This window comes from Polypterus senegalus, unplaced genomic scaffold (assembly GCF_016835505.1).
Source record: "Polypterus senegalus isolate Bchr_013 unplaced genomic scaffold, ASM1683550v1 scaffold_654, whole genome shotgun sequence".
NCBI classification, from domain to species: domain Eukaryota; kingdom Metazoa; phylum Chordata; class Cladistia; order Polypteriformes; family Polypteridae; genus Polypterus; species Polypterus senegalus.
The window spans coordinates 1-25000 of record NW_024386536.1 but is presented as its reverse complement, the minus strand read 5'-3'; the positions used below and the strand labels follow the sequence as shown (position 1 = coordinate 25000).

The window sequence follows — 25000 nt, the reverse complement described above, 5'->3', positions numbered from 1 at the left end:
CACAAGACAAAGATTATATTTTTATATTATGTACATTAAAGAACAATCAACAACAAATAAAATCAAATTAATAATTTACTAAACAATTATTATAAAAGTAAAGTTGAATAAATCGGACTCTGCACCTGTATGAATAATGAAACAATCAAGTATGGGTTCAGGTAAAGTACCAAATCCGGTTGATGGATTTGGCCCAAAAGTTAACAGAGATCTACAATTTTTGTGTAACGACCACATGCCAAATTTCATCCATCCGTCTCGTTGCATTTTTGAGTTATCGTGTTAACACGGCGAGATAATTCCAAATTCCAATTTCAATATCTCGAGGTCGAATTTTTTTGTGAATTACCATACTTCACATACGAGAAAGTAAAAAAAGAAGGTCGGAAGAGTTAAGAAAGTTCAGCTGCCTTTGTTATGCTCCATGTGTTTTGTGGGTGGTCCGTCCCCATGGGGCCAGTCACCACCAGGAAAATCCGTAGGGTCCTCCCACAATTCCTGCTCTGGAGTCGGTGAGCTCTAGTGCTTCTCTATGCTTTGCGATTTTTTTTTTTTGGATTTTGTGGACCTTCTGTGCCATGTCTTGACCTTGACCTTTGGACTTTGTTTCAGCTTGGGTTGCCTCTGTGCTTCATTTTGCCTCTGTGATTCCCCCTGTGCGTCATTGTGGTTTGGAATATGTTTTGGTGAAGATGAAATCTTTAATACTGTATTATAAAGATACCCCCCTCTAGTGGGCATAATTGGACTATGTGCTTTGTAACTATTTAGTGATGGTGTCCCAGCTGGGCTTTTAGTGACAGCATGTCCAAGATGAATTCCTCATTATATGAACACCAGCCAGTTCTAAATGTAAGATTGAGACGCAAGGTGCTCAAGAATGGGCGGAACACATTCTCTACCTACAATTAACTTTGAATCATTCTGTCAAGGTGTACCAGTGCATTAGTATGGTACCAGTGGGTGTCCTTAGGGGCTTCTGGGGCTTTAGCCCTAATCTCGGATGTCTAGCTCTTGATCCTCCAGGGGAATGTGTCATGGGTTCAAGCATCCAGGCACTGATTTTCAGGAGCCCAATATCCCCCTTCCTCTCGTTATGCGTTCCGACATCCATAGATGACTCATGTGAAACTGCAAGGTAGGATCCAATGTTCGAGTCCACCATTGACATGCTCTTTGGTGTTGTAAAAGTCCACAAAGACGCCCCAATCTGTTCTTCGAATACGTGATAACCCAAGGGGACATCCCACCACCCACAATTCAACTGCACAACAGCCCAAGGGGGAATCACCACCCTCGCTTGTCCATGCATCCAACATGTAGGACTGATGGTGTAAACCTCTGATAAGTGCTAAAGCTATCAATGAATTGAACAACCCAAGGGTGTGTCGGTCATAACATAAAAATCTCTGTTTTATGTACTACTAGATATGCTACTGATCTAAGATGGGTTGAAATCTAAGTTTGCCGTGCACCATCTGTTGGAATGCATTTTAAAACACAATTAGTAATACAATACACTGCAATTTTCATTCCAACAGATGGAATGAAATGGATCTACAGAGAGAACAAATGAAGGGATTTAGGTTTAAAATGAACACTAACATGACCTTCTACTTGTGTCGCAGGTTTTTCAGAGGCGTATGGATGGCACTGTTGACTTTTTCCGAGACTGGAACACTTATAAGAAAGGATTCGGTAACAGACTCTCTGAGTTTTGGCTGGGCAATGACAACATCCATGATCTGACTGCAGTTGGTAAGCTTTTATATAAACGTTTAGTCTTATTTAGATAGATAAATAATGTAAGGTACTTCATAATAGATGTTTAGATAGGGCACTATGTGATAGATAGATTGATGGATAATAAATGCATTATATAATGTAGTGCACTTTTTTTACTACAAATGTTTGTCATGCACCATCTGTTGGAATGATACGTGCATTTCATATGTCTCTTTTATATGCCATTTGCTATAGGTGTCATAAAAGCTATGTTAGTTTCTGATGACAAATGTAGTGTTTTGTTTTTGTTTTTTTTAGAACTACAAGTGTTTGTCATGCGCCATCTGTTGGAATGATAAGTGCATTGCATGTGTCATATGGCCTCACAATGCAGTGCATTCCCTGTCCTCCATGGCTCTCACAGTGTGTAATTCTTAAGGTTCACACCTAACCTTTGTGTATTGTTATTTTGTAATGTTCAAGAAAAAATACATTTAAGTAAAAATGCTGCCCTGGACAAAGTGGCTCCTGAGGCGATTGCCTCGTCACTTTGTCACGCCACATGCCAGCTCTAGCTCAGGTCTTTATTTGTTGTTCCTTCACATTAAATTTGCTCTTTTGCACGTTTATCTCAGGGCATCTCTTTTTCTGAGACAATGTGATGACAATGCAGGCTTCAACTATTCGACAAACAGATTCCACTCATTCCAGGTTTTATGGAATTGAATTTGCCCGATTTCTGTGAATTCTGACTTGCTTTCCCCAGATTTCACAATTAATCCTTTTTAAGCTGCTTGAGAGTCCAAAACGGTGCCAAAAATGATCACTAGAGAGGGAAAACTGCATCAAAAACCCTGGCTAGTAACACTGAGAGCCACGGAGAAACTTCATAAATAAAAAAGATTTATGAACACAAAAATGCTATGGAAGCCCCATGGAGCAGGAAAAGGGCAAAAAGGAGTTTCCAGCAAACGGAAATCCAAGGGGGACAAAATCCCAAGAAGTCAAAAATAACAGAGCAGAAGGTCTAAAGGACTGGGACCCCTCAGCACCACACTGGTACGAGGTCCCAAAAAGTAAAGTAAAAACCGCAGATATACGCTCACCGACTCACCAGCTCTAGCACAGGGGTCCCGACTCACATGGAGGGAAAACGGAGAACCGGTTTCTTGAGTTTAACTGGCAGATGAGTGCAAAAAAAAAAAAAAGGCAAAACAAACAAAAATAAAAAATAAAACTCAGCGGTGACAGTCGAAAAACAAACAGTAAAAGACATGAAGAAAAAAAAACACACAAAGAGAATTTTTAGAGCCTTTCAAAGATTTTCTCGGCTGACCTTTTATCCCGTCTGCTAATGAATTCGAGGTCACGTCCCCGGAGGGCCACACCCCTAGCAATGCGGGATGCAATGGCTCCCATAATAGGAAAAGGTTATTAGACCATGGAGTTCAACTCTGGGGGTCCACGATGGCTGCAGATTTTTAATTCTAACCAGCTTCTTAATTGGAAGCCTGACCCGGCAGATAATGAAACCTGCTAATTAAAATCTACGACTTGTTAGTGCTGTTAGAGGTGAGAAGGGGGCCGCTAATGCTGAACACGTCACCTCCTTCACCCCTCGCGGTGTTGAGAGGGCCGCTGACTCCGCCCCTTTGGTGCTTAGCCGGGTTTGACAGTCCCTTCTGTATCCAGCGGGGGGCGCTCTTTGTGGGTGCAGAACAGACTGGAGCCGAAACCCATCTCTTTTGTAACTACAGCGGAAATGATCAGATAAGAGAAATATGGTACAAAGAAAAAGATCTATGTCTTTAAAATGTAATGTCCACCCCCAAACAGTACATTGCGTAATTCATTTATACAGAAATATCCAGGCCGGAGGAACGTACCAGTGACGTGCGGTGAGGTTCATGGCTGGTGACTCCTTCAGAGTCAAATTCAGGAATATATGAACCCCGAAGAGTCGCTTATTCACTAATCAACTGGCAGCCAACATGCACACGGAGTGCTGGTTATGTTTCGTATCTCATCAGCGCTTTTTACACACACAGACAGGTAAGGCGCATATCTGACTGAGAAAGAACGTTACGTTTATAGCGGAGAGCGAGAGAGAGAGAAAAACAGAGCGAGAGAGAGAGAGACAAAGAGAGAGAGCGGAGAGAGAGAGAGAGCGAGAGAGAGAGCGTGTTTGCTCCTCACCCTCCGTGTGTTCTAAATTTGCCGTTGCGATTCCACAATTCCTACTCATTCAATACAAATGAAAGTATAGAGTAATGTATTTAAAAAAAGGATTTCAATTTTGACCTTAATTGGAATATTTAGTTGTTTTTTAAAACTTTTAATGCTGATACTTTAATCAATTTGAATACAGACTGTTCAACAAAAGGATAACAAGAAAAACAAAGGGATATTTTATTTAAGGTCAAAATTAAGTTTTTAAATATTGGATTGTTTTCTTCTTAGTCGGATCCCATTTTTCATAAACTTGAAAACCGTTAACAGTCTTACCTTTTATTTGTAAATGAAGTCCATGCGCTTATCCTTCTCCACGAAAATCTCCATCCTTTTCTTGTAAAAGTCCCTTCTTATTTTCCTTTAAGTTTTAAAAATCTTAATCCTCCGTTTTGGTAGTCAGTCGGAACAAAAAACAATAAAAATAAACGGACCGCTGCAGAACACGTGACTTTCTGATGTCGCTAAATGATCGGCGCCTCTGCGTAGAACATGGGTGTCAAACTCCAGGCCTGGAGGGCCACAGCGGCTACAGGTTTCCATTCAGACCCTTTTCCTAATCCTGTTTTCGCTGCTAATTCACATTTTAATAGCCCTGTTAGAAGGATGCAGTCCTCTGAATTGAATCGTTTCCTCATTAAAATGGCAGCCAAACAGAAATGAGACGTGAAACGAGCCAACAGATGACCAGCTAAACTGGGGCTTCAAACTCCAACCAGTTCTTAATGAGAAGCCGATACTTTCTGTTAATTAAACTCGTTATTTAATTCCACGGCTTGTTGTTGCTCTCCTTCTGCCACAGCTGACATTTCCAAAACTCTTGATTTTCTGATTTTCATAAGAACTTCGTCAAAATGTTTTGGTGAGTTGAGAGATCGACCTTACTAAGACCTTCACCTTTCTTTATTTTCAGATATTGTGCGATGTGGTGGCTTGTTTTGTGCCTCGTTATTGTTTGGCTGCTGATTAAGGAAAAAGAATCAACTAAAGGGTCCTGAGTCAAGTTAATTAAAAGAAGTAATTAGCATCAAAAAGTGGTCACTAATTAAGAAGATGATTAGAATGAAAACCTGCAGCCACTGTGATCCTCCAGGACCGGAGTTTGACACCCCGGCGTGGAAGAACAGCAGCAACGAGTGCCTGCTGGGCTCACATGCGCCCCCTTCAGGACGGTACGGTACTGTCGGCCTCACTCACCGAGCGCCTTTTCTCTGTGGTTTTATGTCCGATCATCAACGCTAGATATGTCACACACACTCATTAAAGATATTAGCCAGACTGTGGAAAGTCAGGGTGTATAATAAACGTGTCTGCAAACCTTATATTGGCGGCATACAGACAGACAGCGACAGGCACGCGAAATCGCAGGCATCAACCCCGTGTGTGAGGGAGCGCGCAGTCCGGAAGTGAGACTCGTCGCTGCCTCACCTCGCGTTTCTCCGCTGTATTTGAACAATGAAATGCGTCAGTTTAGCGATTTGGACTATACAAATGATCAATTATTGGAATCGTCCAGGAAAACAAATTTATAGCACAGACCATGGGGCAAATGTATTGTATGCTATCATTATGAGTTTTTTTTTTTTTAGCTTTTCATGAGCCTCATCTGCCTCCCCTGACCGCACGTCACTGGAACATACGTCAGTCTTCACGATGATGATGACAGCTATAAGACCAGGGTCCGGCAAGGCGGAGTGCAGCATTTGGTCAGTTTCTGGCTTCGTGATGGATCCCCTTCATTATAAACACTCACAACTTCCAACAGAGCCTTCCATCCTATTTCTGAACTATGCCCAAATATCACCTTCCCCTGTCCTCATGGCATCTACAGACAGCAGACATTGGTTACTCTGGCCATATCTTGAATTTAGAAAATGTCAGCATTTTAAAACACCCTGCCTTGGTTATCTTTCACGTTTCTGTCCATCTGCCTGGTCAGTATCACCCTGGTGTGTGTGTGTGTTTGAGGGTTCAACTTTGGAATTAAGGAATCGTCTTTTAAGGGAAAAAAAAATCGGGAGTGGTCTCCCTTAGGCTTGGGGGATATGGGGATGGATATTTGAGGACTAAACCGCGAGACACTGATTTTATTTTTATATTGAACCCATCCATTATCCTACCCGTATATCCTAACACAGGGTCACGGGGGTCTGCTGAAGCCAATCTCAGCCAACACAGGGCGCAAGGCAGGAACAAACCCCGTGCAGGGCGCCAGCTCACCGCAGGACACACACCAAGCACACAGTAGGGACAATTTAGGATCGCCAATGCACCTAACCTGCATGTCTTTGGACTGTGGGAGGAAACCCACGAAGACACGGGGATAACATGCAAACTCCACGCAGGGAGGGTCTCCAAACTGCGAGGGAGCAGCGCTACCCACTGCGCCACCGTGCCGCCCCATTAAAGAACCATTAACAACAAATCAAATCAAATTAATAATATATTGAACAATTAGTATAAAAGTAAAGTTGAATAAATCGGACTCTGCAGCTGCATGAATAAAAGGTAAAGTACCGCTTCCGGTTAGCGGAAAGAGCTCAAATGTTGATCGGAATCTACGTTTTGTACCGAATATTTAAAATTTGGTGGACCGAAGTGAAAGCGAACTCAAGTTATCGTGTTTACACACAAACACAGACAGAAATCTAAAAAATGTATTTTCGGACGCAGGGAGGTCTAACAGGTCGAGATTCATCAAAATCGCAAGGTCGAATTTTTGGGCGGCTCCAATACTGTCCCTATACTTGGTACACGAGAAAATAAAAATGGCTTTGTAATAAAACCGCACAGATCACCGCGGCACGCTGAAAAACATTGTCTACAGCCCCCTCTAGTGGTCACCTTTGGGACTGCGCGCGTTGGGACTCCGGCTCAGTACGCGGGCTGAAACTTAGCACTTGTGCTTTGTGGTGCAGACCCCTGCTCTGGTGGTCCTCCGTTTGGTATTAAGGTCAACCATTCCCACAAGTTGGATGAATCGCCATGACTTTTGGTTGCTCCAAAGATGCCAGCGATGAAGAAGTGTAGCAGGTCAAGCTGAGGAGATCGGATCCTTGTATTTCCATCTATTCGATCCTTTATTTGTTTGTTCGTTTGTTTGTTTATTTGTTTGTTTGACAGGCACTTATGAACTGCGCATTGACTTCACCGACTTCGACAACATCAACACCTTCGCCAAATACAACCTCTTCAAAGTTCTTGGGGAATCTGATAAGTACAAGCTGATCCTGGGGGATTTTGTTGGCGGGACAGCGGGTGTGTTTATGTGTAGTTTATTTTGATCTTTTCTTTTTGCTATTTCATTATTATTATTTATTTTTTTTTTTTTTGCTATGTCGCAATTTATTTTTTTTTCTTTCCAGGCGATTCTCTAACTTACCACAAAGACATGAACTTTTCCACCAAGGACCAAGATAACGATCAATCTACGACCGACTGCTCGCACGTCTACAAAGGAGCCTGGTGGTATAACGACTGCCACTTCTCCAATCTTAACGGCGTCTATTTGCGTGGAGAGCACGCAAGCTTTGCGGATGGCGTCAACTGGAAAACGGGAAAAGGATACAATTACTCCTACAAATATACGGCGATGAAGTTTAGGCCCACTTAGCCGTTTTCTCCTGGCGTTCCTTACTTTATCATCACGGCCGCTTCGCTAACTTCTTTAAGGAGAGCATCCTGAAGCCGACACGCACCCCAAGAGCTACTTATACGGAGCGGTGGTCTTCGGACACCCCCCAAAAAACTCCACCCACACCTTCTGCACACTTTGTTGTGTTGCCGGTTGAATTTTACTTTTTCCATGTTTGATAACTCGCCAGGTTTTCAGAAAAACGAAAACTGAACGCCAAGTTGTGCTCACGTTGCCGGAGATGTTTCTAGAACTTGATTGGTGTCCACCTGATTGGACGTTATCTCGATGGCTGCGTATGGAAGGTCGCACAATTCACGCAGCATCGGTGGACAAACGCCAACCCACCAAGCCCAAGAGACTCCCACGGGATCACCAAATTATGGGGAGGACAAGATCAAAGGAAAGTGGGCACAAGAATTGTAAAATGGAAGAAGTTTGGAACCACCAGGACTCAAAGACGTGACCAAGACCCCAATGGTCCACTCTGCCAGTGCTTGAGGAGCACCATACTGCTGTCTAAGCCCACTTCATCCCAAGCAGGGTTATGAGGGGCTGGAGCAAGCATTGGGTGCAAGGTAGGATCAATCCCCCTGAACAGGCTGCCAGTCCATCGCAGGGTGGTCCTCTGCTAAAATGGGAAAAACCGATCAGCTGGGCTGGACTTTGAGAGCTTCAAGGAAGTTTCTCTGTTTTGGTGAGACAAAAAATGAACTCTTTGTGAACTCCAAAAGGTTGTGTGGTGAAGACCAGGGACATCTTATTAACTGCTTAAGACCACACTATGGTGAAGCATGGCGGGGGGAACATCACACTGGGATAGAGAGGTTGGTCTGAATCGTAGGAAGGAGGTATGGAGCCAAACACCGAGAGGTCCTAGAAGAAGAACAACTGCTCCAGAGTGCCCACCGCCTCAATGTCCCTAAGCATACAGCCAGCACAACGCTGGGGTGGCTATGGGACAAGTCCCCGAATGTCCCCAATGGTAAGTCCACAGAATGTGTGTGGAGAGTCCCGATCTAACGGGGCCTGAGAGGATCTGCCGATAAGGACGGGATAAGCGGCCCAAAGCTTATAGAGGCTGACACAAGAACACTCAAAGCGGGGGGCTGCTGCCAAGGGGGCTTCTCCAAAGTGCTGCATTAAGGGGTAGAATACTTTGATGAATGCGAGACTTCAGGTTTTTATTTTTAATACATTTGCTAACCTTTCTAAAAACACGTTTTCACTTTGTCATTATGGGACATTGAGCGTGGATTGACGGGGATGAATGGCGGATCTCTCCATTTAACACAACGAAGTGTGAAGAAAAAGTGTAAGCGGGTCCGCATACTTAGAGCCCCCTGTGTATCCCCAGCATTTTAATGGTCAGCACATTTCCGTCTTGTACTTGTACAGCCACACGCAGGGAAAAATAAAGCCTTAAAAAGTCAATGAAGGTGGTGGTGGTGTTTTTTTTTTAATTTGATGTCTCAGTATCTTTAATAGAATTTGGGCAACTCATGAGAGCGCGACAGCAGCGGGCCACCGTCACTAGAAACCTCCAGTTACACCATGCCATTGTTGTTGAATGTAACTTTGATATTTAATTTCTTAGATGTCTCTCATTATTCTGCACTTGGCATAGTTTGGAATGCAGCATGGAGGCAGCGATTACACAACGCAGAAGAAGGGCACCAGAGCTGGCACTTAATTGGCATTGGATGAAATTGGCATCAACATCCACAGAAAACAATGTTTCCTTAACACTGGACTGGGGGGGGTCTCGGTCAGGAAGACTCAATCTGTCTATCTATCCATCTTTTTATTATATAGTGCCTTTCATTATCTATTTATTATATAGTCCCTTATCCATCTACCTATTTATTATATAGTGTCTTATTTATTTATTATATAGCGCCTTTCACTCACTATCAATCATATAGTGCCTTTCATTATCTATTATATAGTTCCTTTCGCTCACTCTCCCTATTTATTATACAGTGCCTTATTTATTTATTTATCTATCTATCTATCATGCAGTGCCTTTCCTATTTGTCATATCTCTCTATTATAAAAAAAAAATCCTGAAGAGAAACATTAGGGCGAGAAGACGTGATCTTATAAGATCACGGAAGACACTTAAAAGATCCGCGAGACTCGAGTGATTGGCCACGGAGCGTCTCACGGGGACCCTAAACATGAGACTTTGTGCCAAGAGATTGACCAGGGCCGTCTCACGATGACGTAGAACATGAGATTCGTGCAAGACACGCCCTACTTACACATAAATAAGAGCCCGGGGAGGAACACACTCAGTCGTGTAAAGACGTTGAGCAGACACAGATCCAGGGCTCTCAGCGCATATAAAGACAATGCGTTATAAATGAAATGCAGACGACTAAGCGAAAAGAAAGATGCACGGAGAAAACAGACTCAAAAGCGCTGGAGAGACAAAAAAGAAAAAGAATAATCGAGGTGCAAATTCAGAAAATAAGGAAAGTAATTATCAGCCGGGAACAAGTGGAATTGAAAAAAAAAAGCTGGTCCAATTGGGCTCAGAATTAAAAGACAAAGCAGAACTTCACAAAGACGTTCACAAATGTTGGCGCTATACACATGCAGAAGCGGTGGGAAAAAAAAGGCGCGATGCACGTGGAGAAAGTTAAAGAATATGAAAGTATCCATCCATCCATCCATTTTCTAACCCGCTAAATCCGAATACTGGGTCACGGGGGTCTGCTGGAGCCAATCCCAGCCAACACAGGGCACAAGGCAGGAACTAATCCTGGGCAGGGTGCCAACCCACCGCAGAATATGAAAGTATGAAAATTAGAAAGTATATAAAAAAAGTTAAGATCGCAGTAGCGCAAACAAACGGAAATTATTACTCGAAAAAGGGAAAAGAATCACCACGGACCAGGTGTCATTGAAACAAAAGCTGGACAAAGTGAGGTCAGAAATAAAAGACAAAGAGTAGAAAATAAAGTAAAATGTCATAAAGAGGTTAAAAAACAAGGGGACCAAACCCATGCAGAGCAGGTTAGAGAAAATGAAAACGGGGATTCAAAAGACTCGCAGAGCGAGATACAGAATATGACAGCAGAACAAAAACGACGGGGTCAAAACAAAGCCAGTAAACATCCTCTATCTTGGATTTATTTGTCCACAGCACATTGTTCCAGAAGGTCTGGTCTCTGCCGAGATGTCAAACTGTGACCTTGTTTTTGGACAGCAAAGCCTTTTTCCAGGCACCTCCCCATGCAGGTCACAATCTCCTTCCGATTGGAGACGCATGCACTTGGACAGCAACTTCTGTGTGACTTACCTGCAGATCTCACAGTTAGGACTCTTTTAGTATCGAACAGTCAGCTTTTGGGCTGAATTTGCTGAGCAGCCCAGTGGACCGCACCAGGCGACACCACCACATCAAATAACTGTCTGTAAAAGTTCTGTGCAGTGTTTCGGACTGAAATCACCGGTGGGGGCTACCATGTTTACACGCTCCCTCTGCTCAATGAAACAACTGGGGTGTTCACAGGCTGAAACCACCAAAGCTATTCAACTCCGTGCAATGTGGCCATTGGGGGACTTTGATACGCTGGTAAAATGAGCTACCAATATGAAGGATTCACGGGCGTCACAATGAAGTCTACAATATCAAGAGAAATGAGTCACACTCAAGTCACCTCGGAGCATTTTAAAGTTATTTTAGTAGGCCACACTTCACTGATTCTTTTTAAGGGTTACTAAATTGACTTAAAGATGCCATTGTCAGGGTCTTGTGACATAAGAGTTGTGACACGTGCTGGACAGTGGATGACTTAAATCGGCTCGAATCAGGTATGTGATACCACTCTGGGACGAGAGGGGGCGCCGCCACTAACAGTCTCGTCTCCTCACCCCTTGACGCCCTGCTGACCAGAATGACACAAAGGTGGCCGATCTCAGAATGTGGCATCTCAGTCAAGACCCGAACCTATTGTAGGACGGAGCGCCGTAGATGGGCCATCATGAAAAGCCATCAGTGGCGATTTCTGTTTTCTTGACTGTGTGCTTGCGCCATCGTGCGCCTGTTTATTTGGATAAGACGGTCCTTATTTTTGAGTTATTATTAAACAGGGAGGGCCACGTTGGCACCCCAACTTTTCTTTGGGCTTGTCTGTCCGTCGTACCGTGGCAGAGTAAATGATACGCTTTTAACCAAAGTGTTGCCTGCTTTTTTCTCCCCTTTTTCAACTCAGAGTTCGGCAGAGCAGCTCTCATCAGAGTTGGGGAAACCAAGCACCTATTCAGTTACCAGCCACAGCAGTGCAAAGACACGAAACAGCCCAACATGGCAGGTTTCCTTCGAAAAGGCCGCCCTCTGTCACGGGACAGAAACGACAAAACAGGCCGTCCCGAACGATTACGTCAGATGCCATCTGGAAAAGCTCTGCAGCTCCCAGAGTCGCATAACCTGGACAATATTAAACATTCATGTCAGTTTTGTATATTCTTACTTTAATAAAATGTATTTAAGTAGGTATTGATTACTCAGATATACAGGAAAAAGTATGACTCACAGTCTGATGGCATTTATTTGCTGTAGTTACATTTGTCATACATATTACGTGACCCAAATCAAGACCCAGCTGTCTTATCCTAAGAGACGTAATCCACATGATGTCTGCCCTGATACACGTGCATCTCGCTCAGATTTATTTACACAACAGCAATGCTGACCAAGCTGCATATTACAAACAGGATGCATTTTTATTAGATGACATTCGATACTCCAGAAAATACAACTAATGCCTACTTTCCAACAGAAACTCTTCTAGGCGGTGGTATCTCATCAAAGCGCATTTTCTCAAGACAAAGGGGGACTTTTATGCCTTCAGTCACCGATATCCCTACAAAGACATCTCATGACTGTTCTGCTCTGAAGGGGATTTCATAAAATCAAATTAACAGGGACAGGTAAACGGTATTTCAAAATTTAAATACATGGATAGAAAACCTCCACATACACCCAACGCCTCTTCTAGTGGCTTCAGTAGCTGATGGAATGGACACCATAAAAAGGCAGTGGCCAAACACATCGACCATTGTCCATTCTGTCAGGCTGACAAAGATCACCCATCTCAAGATTAAACAAGCACAGCGGGTCTGAATTCAGGTGTGTCGGTGTTACGTCGTCGCTCTCTAGTTTCGCAAGAAATGTCTCTAGAAGAGCCACGTAGGCAAGTGAAATGGCCAGGTAAACCTACTCCAAGACAATCACACCTCCAGCCGCCTCAAGTGCAGTCTTTATTTTTTCTGCTTCATCTTTGGAAATGTTGGCTTTGATTTCTTGAGGCAGCGATTCTACAAGTTTCTTGGCCTGAAACAAAACATTCAAAAATGTGCATCTGAAACAGATTTTACCCACCGTAATCTATTTTCACTTTACGAATACTGTAGGTTAGCATACCACTAAGATGCTTCCTCAAGAATGAACTGCTAGCTCTTATTTTTATTATTTATATACACATATATACAGAGAGAGAGATTACATATAGTGATTTATAGATATATAGAGGTAGAGATAGAGGTGTACACATCTCTCTCTCTATATAACCACCTGGCAGACACCTAGGACAGAACATGTGTGGTTTCAACAGGACGGGGCCACAGCTCGCACAGCACGACGTTCGCTCGGAGTGCTGAGGGAAATGCTCCCTAAGGGGAGACGTAGGGTGGCTGGCATGGTCTCCAGATTTAAGCCCGTGTGAATTTTTCCTTTGGGGATACCTAGAGGAAAAGGATTTTAAACATCGACCTCGATCTCTTGAGGATTTGAAGGAAAGGATCAGACAGGAAAACAATGCCATTCTGCCCCAGATGACCCGGAGAGTAATGGAGAACTTTTGGGAACGTCTTCAGCAATGAATTGCTGACGACGACCGCCACTTGTCTGATATGATTTTTAGAACCTATTAAAACATTGCATTTTTCAGAAATATATACAATTTTTTTTTAGATAGCTTCGTTCCTTTGTTATACTCCTACAAAATGTGGGAGATCTTTATGCACCCCCCTATATCTATCTATAGATATATACTCAGCAAAAAAAGAAACGTCCCTTTTTCAGGACTGTGTATTTCAACAATAATGTTTTAAAAATCCAAATAACTTTACAGATCTTCATTGTAAAGGCTTTAAACAATGTTTTCCATGCATGTTCAATTAACCATAATCAATTAATTAACATGCACCTGTGGAATGGTCGTTAAGACCTTCACAGCTTACAGAAAGTAGGCATTTAAGGTCACAGTTCTAAAAACGCAGGACACTAAAGAGACTTGTCTACCGACTGTGAAACATGCCCAGGGTCCCTGCTCATCTGCATGAACGTGCATTAGGCATGCTGCAGGGAGGCATGAGGACTGCTGATGTGGCTAGGGCAATAAATTGCCATGTCCGCACTGTGAGACGCCTAAGACAGCACTACAGGGAGACAGGAAGGACAGCTGATCATCCTCGCAGTGGAAGACCACGTGTAACAACACCTGCACAGGATCGGTACATCCGAATATCACACCTGCGTGACAGGTACAGGATGGCCACAACAACTGCCCGAGTCACACCAGGAACACACAATCCCTCCATCAGTGCTCAGACTGTCCGCAATAGGCTGAGAGAGGCTGGACTGAGGGCTTGTAGGCCTGTTGTAAGGCAGGTCCTTACCAGACATCACCAGCAACAACGCCGCCTATGGGCACAAACCCACCTTCGCTGGACCAGACAGGAGTGGCAAAAAGTGCTCTTCACTGATGAGTCACGGTTTTGTCTCACCAGGGGTGATGGACGGATTTGTGTTTATCGTCGAAGGAATGAGCGTTACACCGAGGCCTGTACCCTGGAGCGGGATCGATGGCTAGGGCCATTCCCCCCAGAAATGTCCAGGAACTTGCAGGTGCCTTGGTGGAAGAGTGGGGTAACATCTCACAGCAAGAACTGACAAATCTGGTCCAGTCTATGAGGAGGAGATGCACTGCAGTACTTCAAGCAGCTGGTGGCCACACCACATACTGACTGGTACTTTTGATTTTGAGCCTCCCTTCATTCAGGGACACATTGGGAAACATTTTTAGTTTATGTCTTATGGTGTTGACTCTTTTAGTGTTCATACAAATATTTACACATTAAGTTTACTGAAAGTAAAAACAGTTGAAAGTCAGAGGACGTTTCTTTTTTTGCTGAGTATATTTAGATATATAGATTGATAGAGAGATAGATATAGAACTTCATATCCATGCAATTACACACCTCCAGTCCAGTCATCATTAAAAATATACACATCTATAAAATCAGATACCATTTTTTAAAAAATGCATAAAATCACACTGGCCAAGTGTATACTCCACTGTAACAGTTTTGCTCTCATATTGTAATTCAACTGTAAGCAGTGCCCAGGTATTTAATTTATTAGAAAAGGTCTGTTTAAAGAAGTCTGTATTAGCAGGGGTATAACCATCTGAGAAACAGAAGATCTTTTCCCCCTTTGCCAGTCACTGCTTCTCCATCAGCCGCACGCAACTTTAGAGGCTTTATGGGCGTATGACTGGAAAACTGACATGTGGATGATGTGACACAAGTAAGGTGAGATTTTTTTGTTTCTTCATTTCATGGATGTTTTTACATTGTTTGCCATGGACACTATTTGCTTCTATCATATCAATTTTTGTTTTTTGAAACCTCTGCTCAGCCTGTAAACAAGAGAGGTTTCAGCCATTTTTGGGTGGAGTACTCCTTTAAATGACTGCTCAACTCACTCTTTGCATTGCCATTTCCAAGAAGTGCACTTGGATTTTTTGGTCCAAAAACTATACCAGTTGCCAACAGGACAACCATTAATAAAGGAAAAAGGATTACCATTTTGATGTCACAAAAGAAAGGCAACATTCAAGACTGTTGCATTCACCTCTGTCTCCTCTCAGCACAAGTTATGTAATATTAGTTATTTATTCAGTTACCCTCTTAAACCCCATTTACCTGCACTAGATTGAGACCTGGAATAAAGTTCTTGACTTCCTTAATAAGCTTGACTTTTTCAGCAGCTTTTACTTCAGTCAGCTTTACTGTGAAACTTGTTTTTTCTTTCTTTGCTGGGACAGCCTCCTCTTCTGTTGCCTACAAAAAAAAAAAAAAAAACAGAGCAGAGAAAATGAACCTTCACAGAGCAGGAACTGTTCAGCTGTGCTGCATTTTGGCAGAAACACGAGTGTGATTTGGTCAAAAGTACAAACTGCCTTTCATCAATCAATGACCGAACATCTTTTAATTACCATTTTGCTGAAAACACCCTGGTTCTTTACATGGATGAGGGATGTGGCTATAAAATGTTGGATTTTTGAGCACTCCTATTGTAACAAATTCTATTTAAACCTTTGTTAGTTTATGCAACCTGCTCTAAAATCTCCAATGTAAAGTTAACTAAAATAGAGTATAAAAGCAGATGTTATTTCTTATGAGCAAGCAGCACATCCTTCAGTCGCTTAAATCAAAAAGACTCGGAGACTCCAGCAAGCTAATTAACTCACACAATGCCTACTGACTGTGTTCACACTTTCTGAAGTCTCATTTCAGCACACAAGCTGCAGTATTTCTAGAACTCCTCGACAGCGGCAGGATTAGAAAAAAAGACATTCTGTCATTTGTAACGAGTGAACAATTTCCAATTATGCTGAAGTCACTCATTTTTATACACACTGCAGGTCGTTAAAGGTATCCTGGAGTCGAGCTGCAGGCGCCACATCTTCACAACATTTCATTCATGATACAAGTGTCCCCAACCCGCAGCTTGCTTTACACGGCGGCCATGTTAATGGACCTTATTCACTCTAATAGGTGAGGTAGCACTCATAATGTTGGACAGTTGGAAACTGGAAGCTAATACGCTTGAGATTAAAAGCGACTGGTAAGTACAGAATTACTTCAGGATTAACTATACAATCTGCACTGTACGACTGAAACATATTTAAATATGTTAATGCCCCTTTAGCACTCAATGCAGCGACCTTGCAAATTCACGACAATGCAATTTTGACGCACTTTACTCACAGAAACAGACGAATCACAAACAAGATGGAATTACCCAGCCTCATTTTGTGGTTAGTTTCACATTATTTATTTATTTTTAAAACAAATACCTGCACTGTAGACTGGGCTGCAACAGGCATGGCTGCCATTGGCATCATTCCAGAATCCTGAATGTTGAGAGTTTTCTAAAGAGAACACAAATACATTTGAAGTATAATTAAAGAAAAAACTCAATTTAGCTAAAAATGAACACAACTCTACAAACATTACTGGGTCAGAGGACTTGCGCAGTACAACCAAGAGAAGATCTACTGAGCATAAACACGTAGCTTTTATTCATAGGTACTTCCACCCTAAACTACCATGCTAAAGGCTAAATACCATGTGAACAGATGGCATATTACAAACATTCAGCTCAATATCCTACACAACTGTCTTTCAAACTGCAGGTCGTTAAAGGTATCCTGTAAACTTGTGAAATGTGAATTTCCCCTTGGGATTAATAAAGTATCTATCTATCTATCTATCTATCTATCTTCTGAACTAAGATCCTGGATGGCTAATAATTTTCTTGATCAAAATCAAAATAAAACGGAGGTGCTTATAGCGGGTCCATCAGCTAAAGCCCAAATTGGTCTTGGACTTCTCAGCTCTTTCTCTGGCTTTTGCAAACCTCAAGTCCGCAATCTTGGTGTTATCTTTGACAGTAACCTCTCTTTTGAGAAAACAGATTCATTCTGTAGTCAAGAGTTGGTTTTTCCAGCTTCACCTATTAGGTAAGATCGAGCCTTTTTTTATCTTCTAGGGATCTTGAGAAAGCTACTCGTGCTTTTATCTTCTCTCACCTCGATTACTGCAACTCGCTGTATTCTGCGATTAGCAAATCCCTGATACGCAGGTTACAGTTGGTCCACAATGCTGCCGCTCGCTTTCTGGTTCGGGCAAGAAAGTCCAATTCTGTTTCTCCAATATTAGCTTCTTTACACGGGCTGCCTGCCAGTTTTCAAATTGATTTTAAAATCTTATTGCTAGTTTTTAAATCTTTACATGGGCTTGCTCCTGCTTATTTATCTGAATTGTGTGTTTTACAGCGGCCATCTAGAGTGCTTAGATCTTCTGGTCAGTTGTCTCTTGTTGTCCCTCGTACCGAGTGTAAACCTAAGGGAGACAGCTGTGTCACCTCATCTGTGGGACTCTTTACCTTGTCACATAAAGGAGTCGTCGACAATTCAAAACGAGATTAAAGACTCATTTCTATTCACTTGCATTCCGTGACCTTCAGTAATACTGATGGTTTCCTCATTGTGATTATGTAACATTACTTCTATTTATTTTATTTATGTTCATTTATTTTATTTCTATTTATGTTTTCCATGTTAATTGTATGTTTTTCTTTTATTTTATTATTGTAAGGCACTTTGGCCACAGCATTCCTATGTTGTTTTAAATGTGCTATATAAATAAATTTGACATTGACAAAGGACAGTTTGACATCCGTGGCAGAGCGACGGGCGCTGAGCAGGCTCCTGCCAATCATGGAGAATCCACTGAACAGGATCATCTCCAGACAGAGGAGCAGCTTCAGCGACAGACTGAGGAGACCCCACACTATGCGACTCTTCAATTCCACCCGGGGGGGTAAACATTAACATTACACAAAGTTATCGTCTGTTATACCTGCATTGTTATCACTCTTTAATTTAATTTAGTTCTTTATCAGTATACTGCTGCTGGAGTATGTGAATTTCCCCTTGGGATTAATAAAGTATCTATCTATCTATAACTGAGGCAACAGAGAAACTGACACTATAATATGATAAAGAAAAACTCAAGAAGAAAAAAAAAGATAAAAAAAGAAAGACAGAAAGAGAACTAATTTCACCTAAGTCCATTAAACAGTCTGATGATTAACCTCCTTAGTGTGAACCCCGCGAGTCTCTCGGGCTCAGAATTCTATGTAAGAATGGTTAACCCAAGTGTCTCTCAGGACAGCACTCTGCTGCCATCTTGTAGATAAAATAACATTATAATGAAAAAAAAAATTCATGAATATTTCTGTGCATTCTACCAATCAATGATCACTCATCAATATTCATAAGTAGGGTGGAGCCTTCAACCGAAACAAAACAGTGTGTAAAGGAGAAGCTGTGAAGCTACTTTTAGAACAAACTGAAACTGAACCATTAGCTGAATCACGTGATAGCAATGACCATGTGGACTGGTCATCAGACGTCAAAATGATTAGCGAAACTGATGCATATGGCACTGTATGACCGACTGCTGTGATGTGCCTGGTAATTCTTAGGTCACTTGACAGTTCATTGTGGTGCATGTGGGTACATGGCAAAGGGCAAGATGAACGAGATCAAGCAGAACAGGACTCTAACTCCTGGCTTGGAGGGCCGCAGTGGCTGCAGGTTTTCATTCTAACCCCTTTTCCTAATCAGTGACCAAGTTTCACTACTAATTAACCTCTTTTCCCTTCATTTTAACAGCCCTGTTTTAAGGATTCAATACTCTGAACTGATTCTTTTCTTCATTAAATGACAGCCAAACAGAAATGAAATGCGAAACAAGCCAACAGATGACCAGTTAAATTGGGGCTTCAAACTCCAACCAATTTCACACCAACCAGTTTCTTAATGAGAAGCCAATTCTTGTTGTTAATTAAACTTGTTATTCAATTCCACGGCTTGTTGCTGCTCTCATTCTGCCACAGCAGACATTTCCAGAACTGTTGATTTTTCTGTTTTGTCGAAAGAACGACGTCAAAACGTTTTCAGGACCTGAGAGATCAACCTTTGCCGAGACCTTCACCTTTCTTTATTTTCAGATATTGCCTGACCTGTGTCTCATTATTGTTTGGCTGTTAATTAAGGGAAAAGAAACAACTAAGGGGTTTGAGTCAAGTTAATTAAAATTAAGGCAAAAGAAGTTAATTAGCAAAAACTGGTCACTAATGAAGAAGATGGTTAGAATGAAAACCTGCAGCCACTACAGCCCTCCAGGACCAGAGTTTGACACCCCTGAAGAAGAAGGACAAGAAAGCCCCCTAATCACTGTTCACAATGCAGCAACTCTCAATGTTCGTGTGTCAGGGGAAAAATGGAAGTCACTAACCCTGGCATTGTGGTAGCCTACCATATCACGATGGGTGCATCAACCATGTAGATCAAGCACCGACATTCTACTCTCTTACGCAAAAGTAGCAGAAAAAATATAAATGCACAAAGTAACCAGCTTCTACAGTCCCGAATGATGAAGCTGTACTGTACGTTGGCGATTGTTTCAACACGTTACAGTAAGGACACTCAAAATACCTGTCCTACTGTATTTATGTTAACATCTTGATACTCACACTCTTCAGTTACACATAAGATTTTTTTTTTTCTTGGGGGGAAAAAATTTAACGTTTTTACCATTTTTTTCGGGGGATAAACATAACGCTACGGAAGTTAATGTAGCGAAATGTGACCAGGAATAAATCACGTAAATTAACAGCTCAAGCAGAAATGAACAGCATTCAGCCCATGCTGTCTGATTCTTGGGGGAGAAGATGTTGCAAGACAAAAGCTGAAAAACATGGCAGAAAAAGAATCAGGACAGTGCTGTTATGTAACTGTAATATGTGAAACAGAACTAGTGTAGCTATAATGGAGGCATTGTTTATTAGCGAGTTAAAATAAGGGAATCTTTTATATAATCTTCTAGAGTAGCGGTTCTCAACCTTTCTAGTACTGCAACCCTTTAATACAATTTCCCATGCTGTGGCGACCCCAACTGTAAAATTATTTTCGTTGCTACTTCATAACTGTAATTTTGCTACTGTTATGAATCGTAATGTAAATATCTGATATGCAGGATGTATTTTTATTGTTACAAATTGAACATAATTAAAGCATGGTGGTGAAAGGGCTTTCTCCGTCTGTGCACCCAGGCTCTGGAACTCCCTGCCCTTAGTGGTTAGGCAAGCCGCTTCAGTCGCCACATTCAAATCTCGCCTAAAAACGCACTTCTTCACATTGGCTTTTAATTCTTAACCTGTTTCATTTTCCACTTGTCTTTTGCTATTTTCTCTATTTTATTTGGTCCCTTGACCTGTTTTTAGTATCTCTGTTTTAATTCTCTCTTAATGTTTATTTTTAATATTTTGCTTTTAGTCCTGCTTGTTGTAACTGTACAGCGCTTTGGTCAGTTGTAATGCTGTGTTTTTAAGCGCTCAACAAATAAATATGGTATGGTATGGTATAATGATTAATAACAAAAACAATATGTAATTATAGATTGTGAAATATTTATTTCTAATTACAAATAAATGAAATTGTCTTTATGACTTACGTTTATTTGCTTTTCTTCATTGTGTATTGAACTGTACTCAATACAGTATTTATGTTGTATACTTATGTGAAAATCATGGCGTAGCATGGGTAACCGTCTTAATATAACAACAGTAAACTACACTGCTACAAAATTGTTGCGACAGTACGCGTAAAAAGCCAACGACAGTGCGAAGGTTGAGGCTGCTTCTTTCTCACCAGATCAGAAATTCTCAGGGCAGTCTTTGCAAGAGCACAACGAAGATCATCTTCTGCAACAAATCTACTTCTGTATTTAGACTTGATAATCAACAAGCTGTCCCGCCATTCGATGTACAGTAATGCAAACAGTTAAAAATAATAAAGTTACCACAATTAAAACGTTTGAAATTATTCTGACTCAATTGTCTGCAACATCAATCCTCAAATGACAATTATAGCAAAAAACTACAGTGGAACCTCAATTCACAAACGTCTCGGAACACGTACAAATCGGTTTACGACCAAAAAGTTCGCCAAACTTTTGCCTCTGTTCACGACCACAGACTCGGTATACAAACAAGCCAGTTTCCCTTTCGGTTTGTGCGTGCCAATGATTTCCACATGTGTTCAGTCTCTCCCAGTGCATTCCATGTGCAGCGAGCGAGAGACAGAGAGAGAGAGAGACACGAGAGCGAGAGACAGAGAGAGAGAGAGAGAGAGAGAGAGAGAGAGAGAGCGAGAGAGAGAGAGAGACACGAGAGAGCGAGAGAGAGAGAGAGAGAGAGAGATGGCTGGATGTACAGTATAAGGCCGAAAAGGCAGTTAAAAGAATGCACCAGGCTTGTTTTTAATGAGACAGATCCAGACATTATTTTAACCTCATTGTATTTAATGAAGACTTTTTTCTATTGGATTTTAACCTCCACTTCACTTCTGTTTACAGCAATCGGTTCGTAGCGTGCATTGTTGCAATGTTACTTTTCTTGGTGGTTTATTAAATTACGGACTTTTCAAATGTTCATTTTTTTCCCTGTGCTTAAAACTCATTAAAAAAAAAAAAAGCTTCATAGAGCTATAGCGCAAACTCTTGCAGTGTTAGTTTTCTCTGTTGTTCAAGGTTTTCTCAGTGTTATTCAATGTTTTTATATTTAGTTTACTATTACGCTGTGCATTCTATGGTATAGTTAACTAGATTTGTGCTTAAAAATCACATTAGAATAGACAAAACCCATATTTCCAATGGTCTTAGGCGACCCCTGGCAAATCGTCATTTGACCCCCGACGGGGTCGCGACCCACAGGTTGAGAACCGCTGTTCTAGAGCAAGGTGGCAAAATACTACTCCCTGAAAGAACTTTTTTCAGTTTTAAAAAGGAAGGCAGTTTTGGTATCAATAAAAGAGATCAGAAAAAATAAACTATTTTTCACTTTTGTTATTTGTTTATGGGCAAGTGAATTTAACTGGCAGACAAGTGGAGTTTCTAAGCGGACTTGTCCGTGGACAAGTAGAAAAAAAAATTTGATTTGCACACCCCTGTACTATATCTGCAGAAAAGCAGACTGCACATTGGTGTTTTTGAGCTAATTTGCAGAGACCTTTCAAGACTACATTAAGCAAACAGGCCATCACTCAGCAGATAAAATGGAACCCCCAATATTCTGACTAACAAAACAGTTTCTGCTAATTAAAGATAATAAAAAGGACTATATGAACTGTCATACCTTAAGCAGCTCGTTTAGGTCAGACACTTCCAGCAGCGTCAGGTTTGAGATATCATTGACCAGTTGATGGATTTTTGGGGAGTAGACTTTGGGCACGTTGTCCAAAGGAGGGGAAGCCAAGACTTCATTGTTAGAGTTGCAGCTGGTCTTCAGTTTCCTCAAGGAGCAAAATGTCAGCATTTCCTTCCTTCTAAAAATCATTAATAGGCATAAAAAACCAAAACTGTAAAATATAGCATTTCAAAAGAAAAGGTAACACTGTGATATCAGATTGATTAATGGTGAAGATTTTGGGGGGACTAGATTTCAAAAATATCAATCATGTCAAACTTTCATTTGCCTTGGGAAATATATGTGTTGTTAAAGGAAAGCTTCACCTAAAAATGATCATTCCGTTTGTAGTGAAGACTGAGAAGAACAAACACTCAATCTCATGCTTTCATGGGGAATTTCTGATACAAGAAGGCCGAATAGGAATCCAGTTTAAAGAACAGTAAATCGCATCAAAACACATATGCATTTTGCAAAAATTCTGTTTAAAAACATCCATCCATTTGCCAAACCTGCTTATTAGATGAACTTTGTTAACGCAAATGTGAAACTTGCCAGATAGATCGTAAAGATGCAATAGAATAGACAGGAGGAGGTGAGGAGGTTGGGAGCATTGCCGCACTCACCACATGACAAACCAAGTCAGGATCCCGGATTAGGACCCCTAAGACAAGGCCTCAGCACCACACTATTAATAAAGTATCTATCTATCTATCTATCTATCTAGTTCAGAAGGAATGGAACCAGTGGGAGGTTTTTTTTTTTGTTATGGTGGCTGGAGTGCCCCCAGGTTTTTTCCCTGCAGGTTGGGGTGGAGGTCTGACATGCAGGGGTGGTTGCAAATTAATGTCATACCCAGGATGAAGCAATTGCAGGTTAGGAGCCTTGCTCACATCGAGTCACTTTTACGGGATTTGAACCGGCAACCTTCAGATTGCCAGTGCACATCCCTAGCCTCAGAGCCACCATTCCACCCCAATATATATAACAGATAGACAACACTATACTGTATATAGCAGGTTCACTTATTGACAGAGTTAAGATTGGAGTATCAATCACATTCATAGGTCTGAATCTCAATCTGCCATGGCGCAACGTCAGGGGCTCTGCCTCAGGAACTGACATCCGAGGTTCGATCTCCGTAAGGGAAAGCTGGGGTGCATCCACCTGATGAGCCCCAATACGGGCAGGACATGTGACGTGTGACTTTGTGTTATTTGACAGATACTGTATCACATATCTGAGAGCTGCTTCACATAACTGAGAGGATGTGGCGGATGTTTGACAACTTGCTGACCAACCACAAGGTAACCATCCAAATAATCAGACTGTGATTGCACACACACACACACATATACACACACTATATATGCATAAAAACATACAGACTAACAAGACAAATAAAACAATCAATTGTGACGGGCGGCCAGGATGCCCACGCTGCATATGTTCCAGGGAATCAGCCATGGGCTCCTCAGTACCGCCCCCGGAATGCTTGGTGGCAGCCTCCCTGGTTGACGATGGAGCCTCAGTTTCCCGCAGGGTTCCATGGGAGATGGAGTTCTCCACAACTCTGTGGTGATCTGGGGTGGCTGCCAGGGGGTGCTGCATGGATCCTGGAGCCAACACGGACACCTCTACAGCTCCGCCTGGAAGTGCAATTAGCAACTGGTGATCAAGCACCTAGAGCACTTCTGGGTGGGCTATAAAAACGGCCAGCATCCACCACTCAGGAGCCGGAATCGGGAGGAAGAGGACAAGGTTGCCTGAGAGGAGTGGTGGTGCCAGAGGAAGAATTGGACTATGGTGTTTGCTAATGACATTGTGATCTCTAGCGATAGTAGGGAGCAGGTTGAGGAGACCCTGGAGAGGTGGAGATCTGCTCTAGAGAGGAGAGGAATGAAGGTCAGCAGGACCACCAAGACAGAATACATGTGTGTGAATGACAGGGAGATCAGTGGAATGGTGAGGATGAGGGGAGGAGAGTTGGTGAAGGTGGATGAGTTTAAATACTTGGGATCAGCAGTGCAGAGTAACGGGGAGTGTGGAAGAGAAGTGAAGAAGAGAGTGCAGGCAGGGTGGAGAAGAGTGTCAGGAGTGAATTGTGATAGACGGATATCTGCAAGAGTGAAAGGGAAGGTCTACAGGACGGTAGTGAGACCAGCTGTCTTATATGGGCTGGAGATGGTTGCACAGGAGACAGAGCTGGAGGTGGCAGAGTTAAAGATGTGAAGATTTGCATTGGGTGTGACGAGGATGGGCAGGATTAGAAATGAGGACATTAGAGTGTCAGCTCA

The 25000-nt window shown here is 42.1% G+C and overlaps 2 protein-coding genes across 2 annotated transcripts; one reads left to right on the top strand and one right to left on the bottom strand.

Annotated features, from left to right (window-relative positions):
• The first annotated feature begins 1634 nt into the window (after positions 1-1634).
• Positions 1635-9022, top strand: LOC120522746 (ficolin-2-like). The gene is made up of 3 exons (XM_039743478.1): positions 1635-1758; positions 7078-7212; positions 7320-9022. The coding sequence occupies exons 1-3, from the start codon at positions 1644-1646 to the stop codon at positions 7565-7567; spliced, it is 498 nt and encodes a 165-aa protein (XP_039599412.1). The 5' UTR covers positions 1635-1643; the 3' UTR covers positions 7568-9022.
• Positions 9023-12117: 3095 nt separating this feature from the next.
• mrpl12 (mitochondrial ribosomal protein L12) lies at positions 12118-22868 on the bottom strand. The gene is made up of 4 exons (XM_039743477.1): positions 22653-22868; positions 16744-16818; positions 15587-15724; positions 12118-12932 (listed from the first exon to the last, which is right to left on the bottom strand). Exons 1-4 carry the CDS (start codon positions 22851-22853, stop codon positions 12816-12818), a joined length of 531 nt encoding a protein of 176 aa, XP_039599411.1. The 5' UTR covers positions 22854-22868; the 3' UTR covers positions 12118-12815.
• Between the last annotated feature and the right edge of the window lie 2132 nt (positions 22869-25000).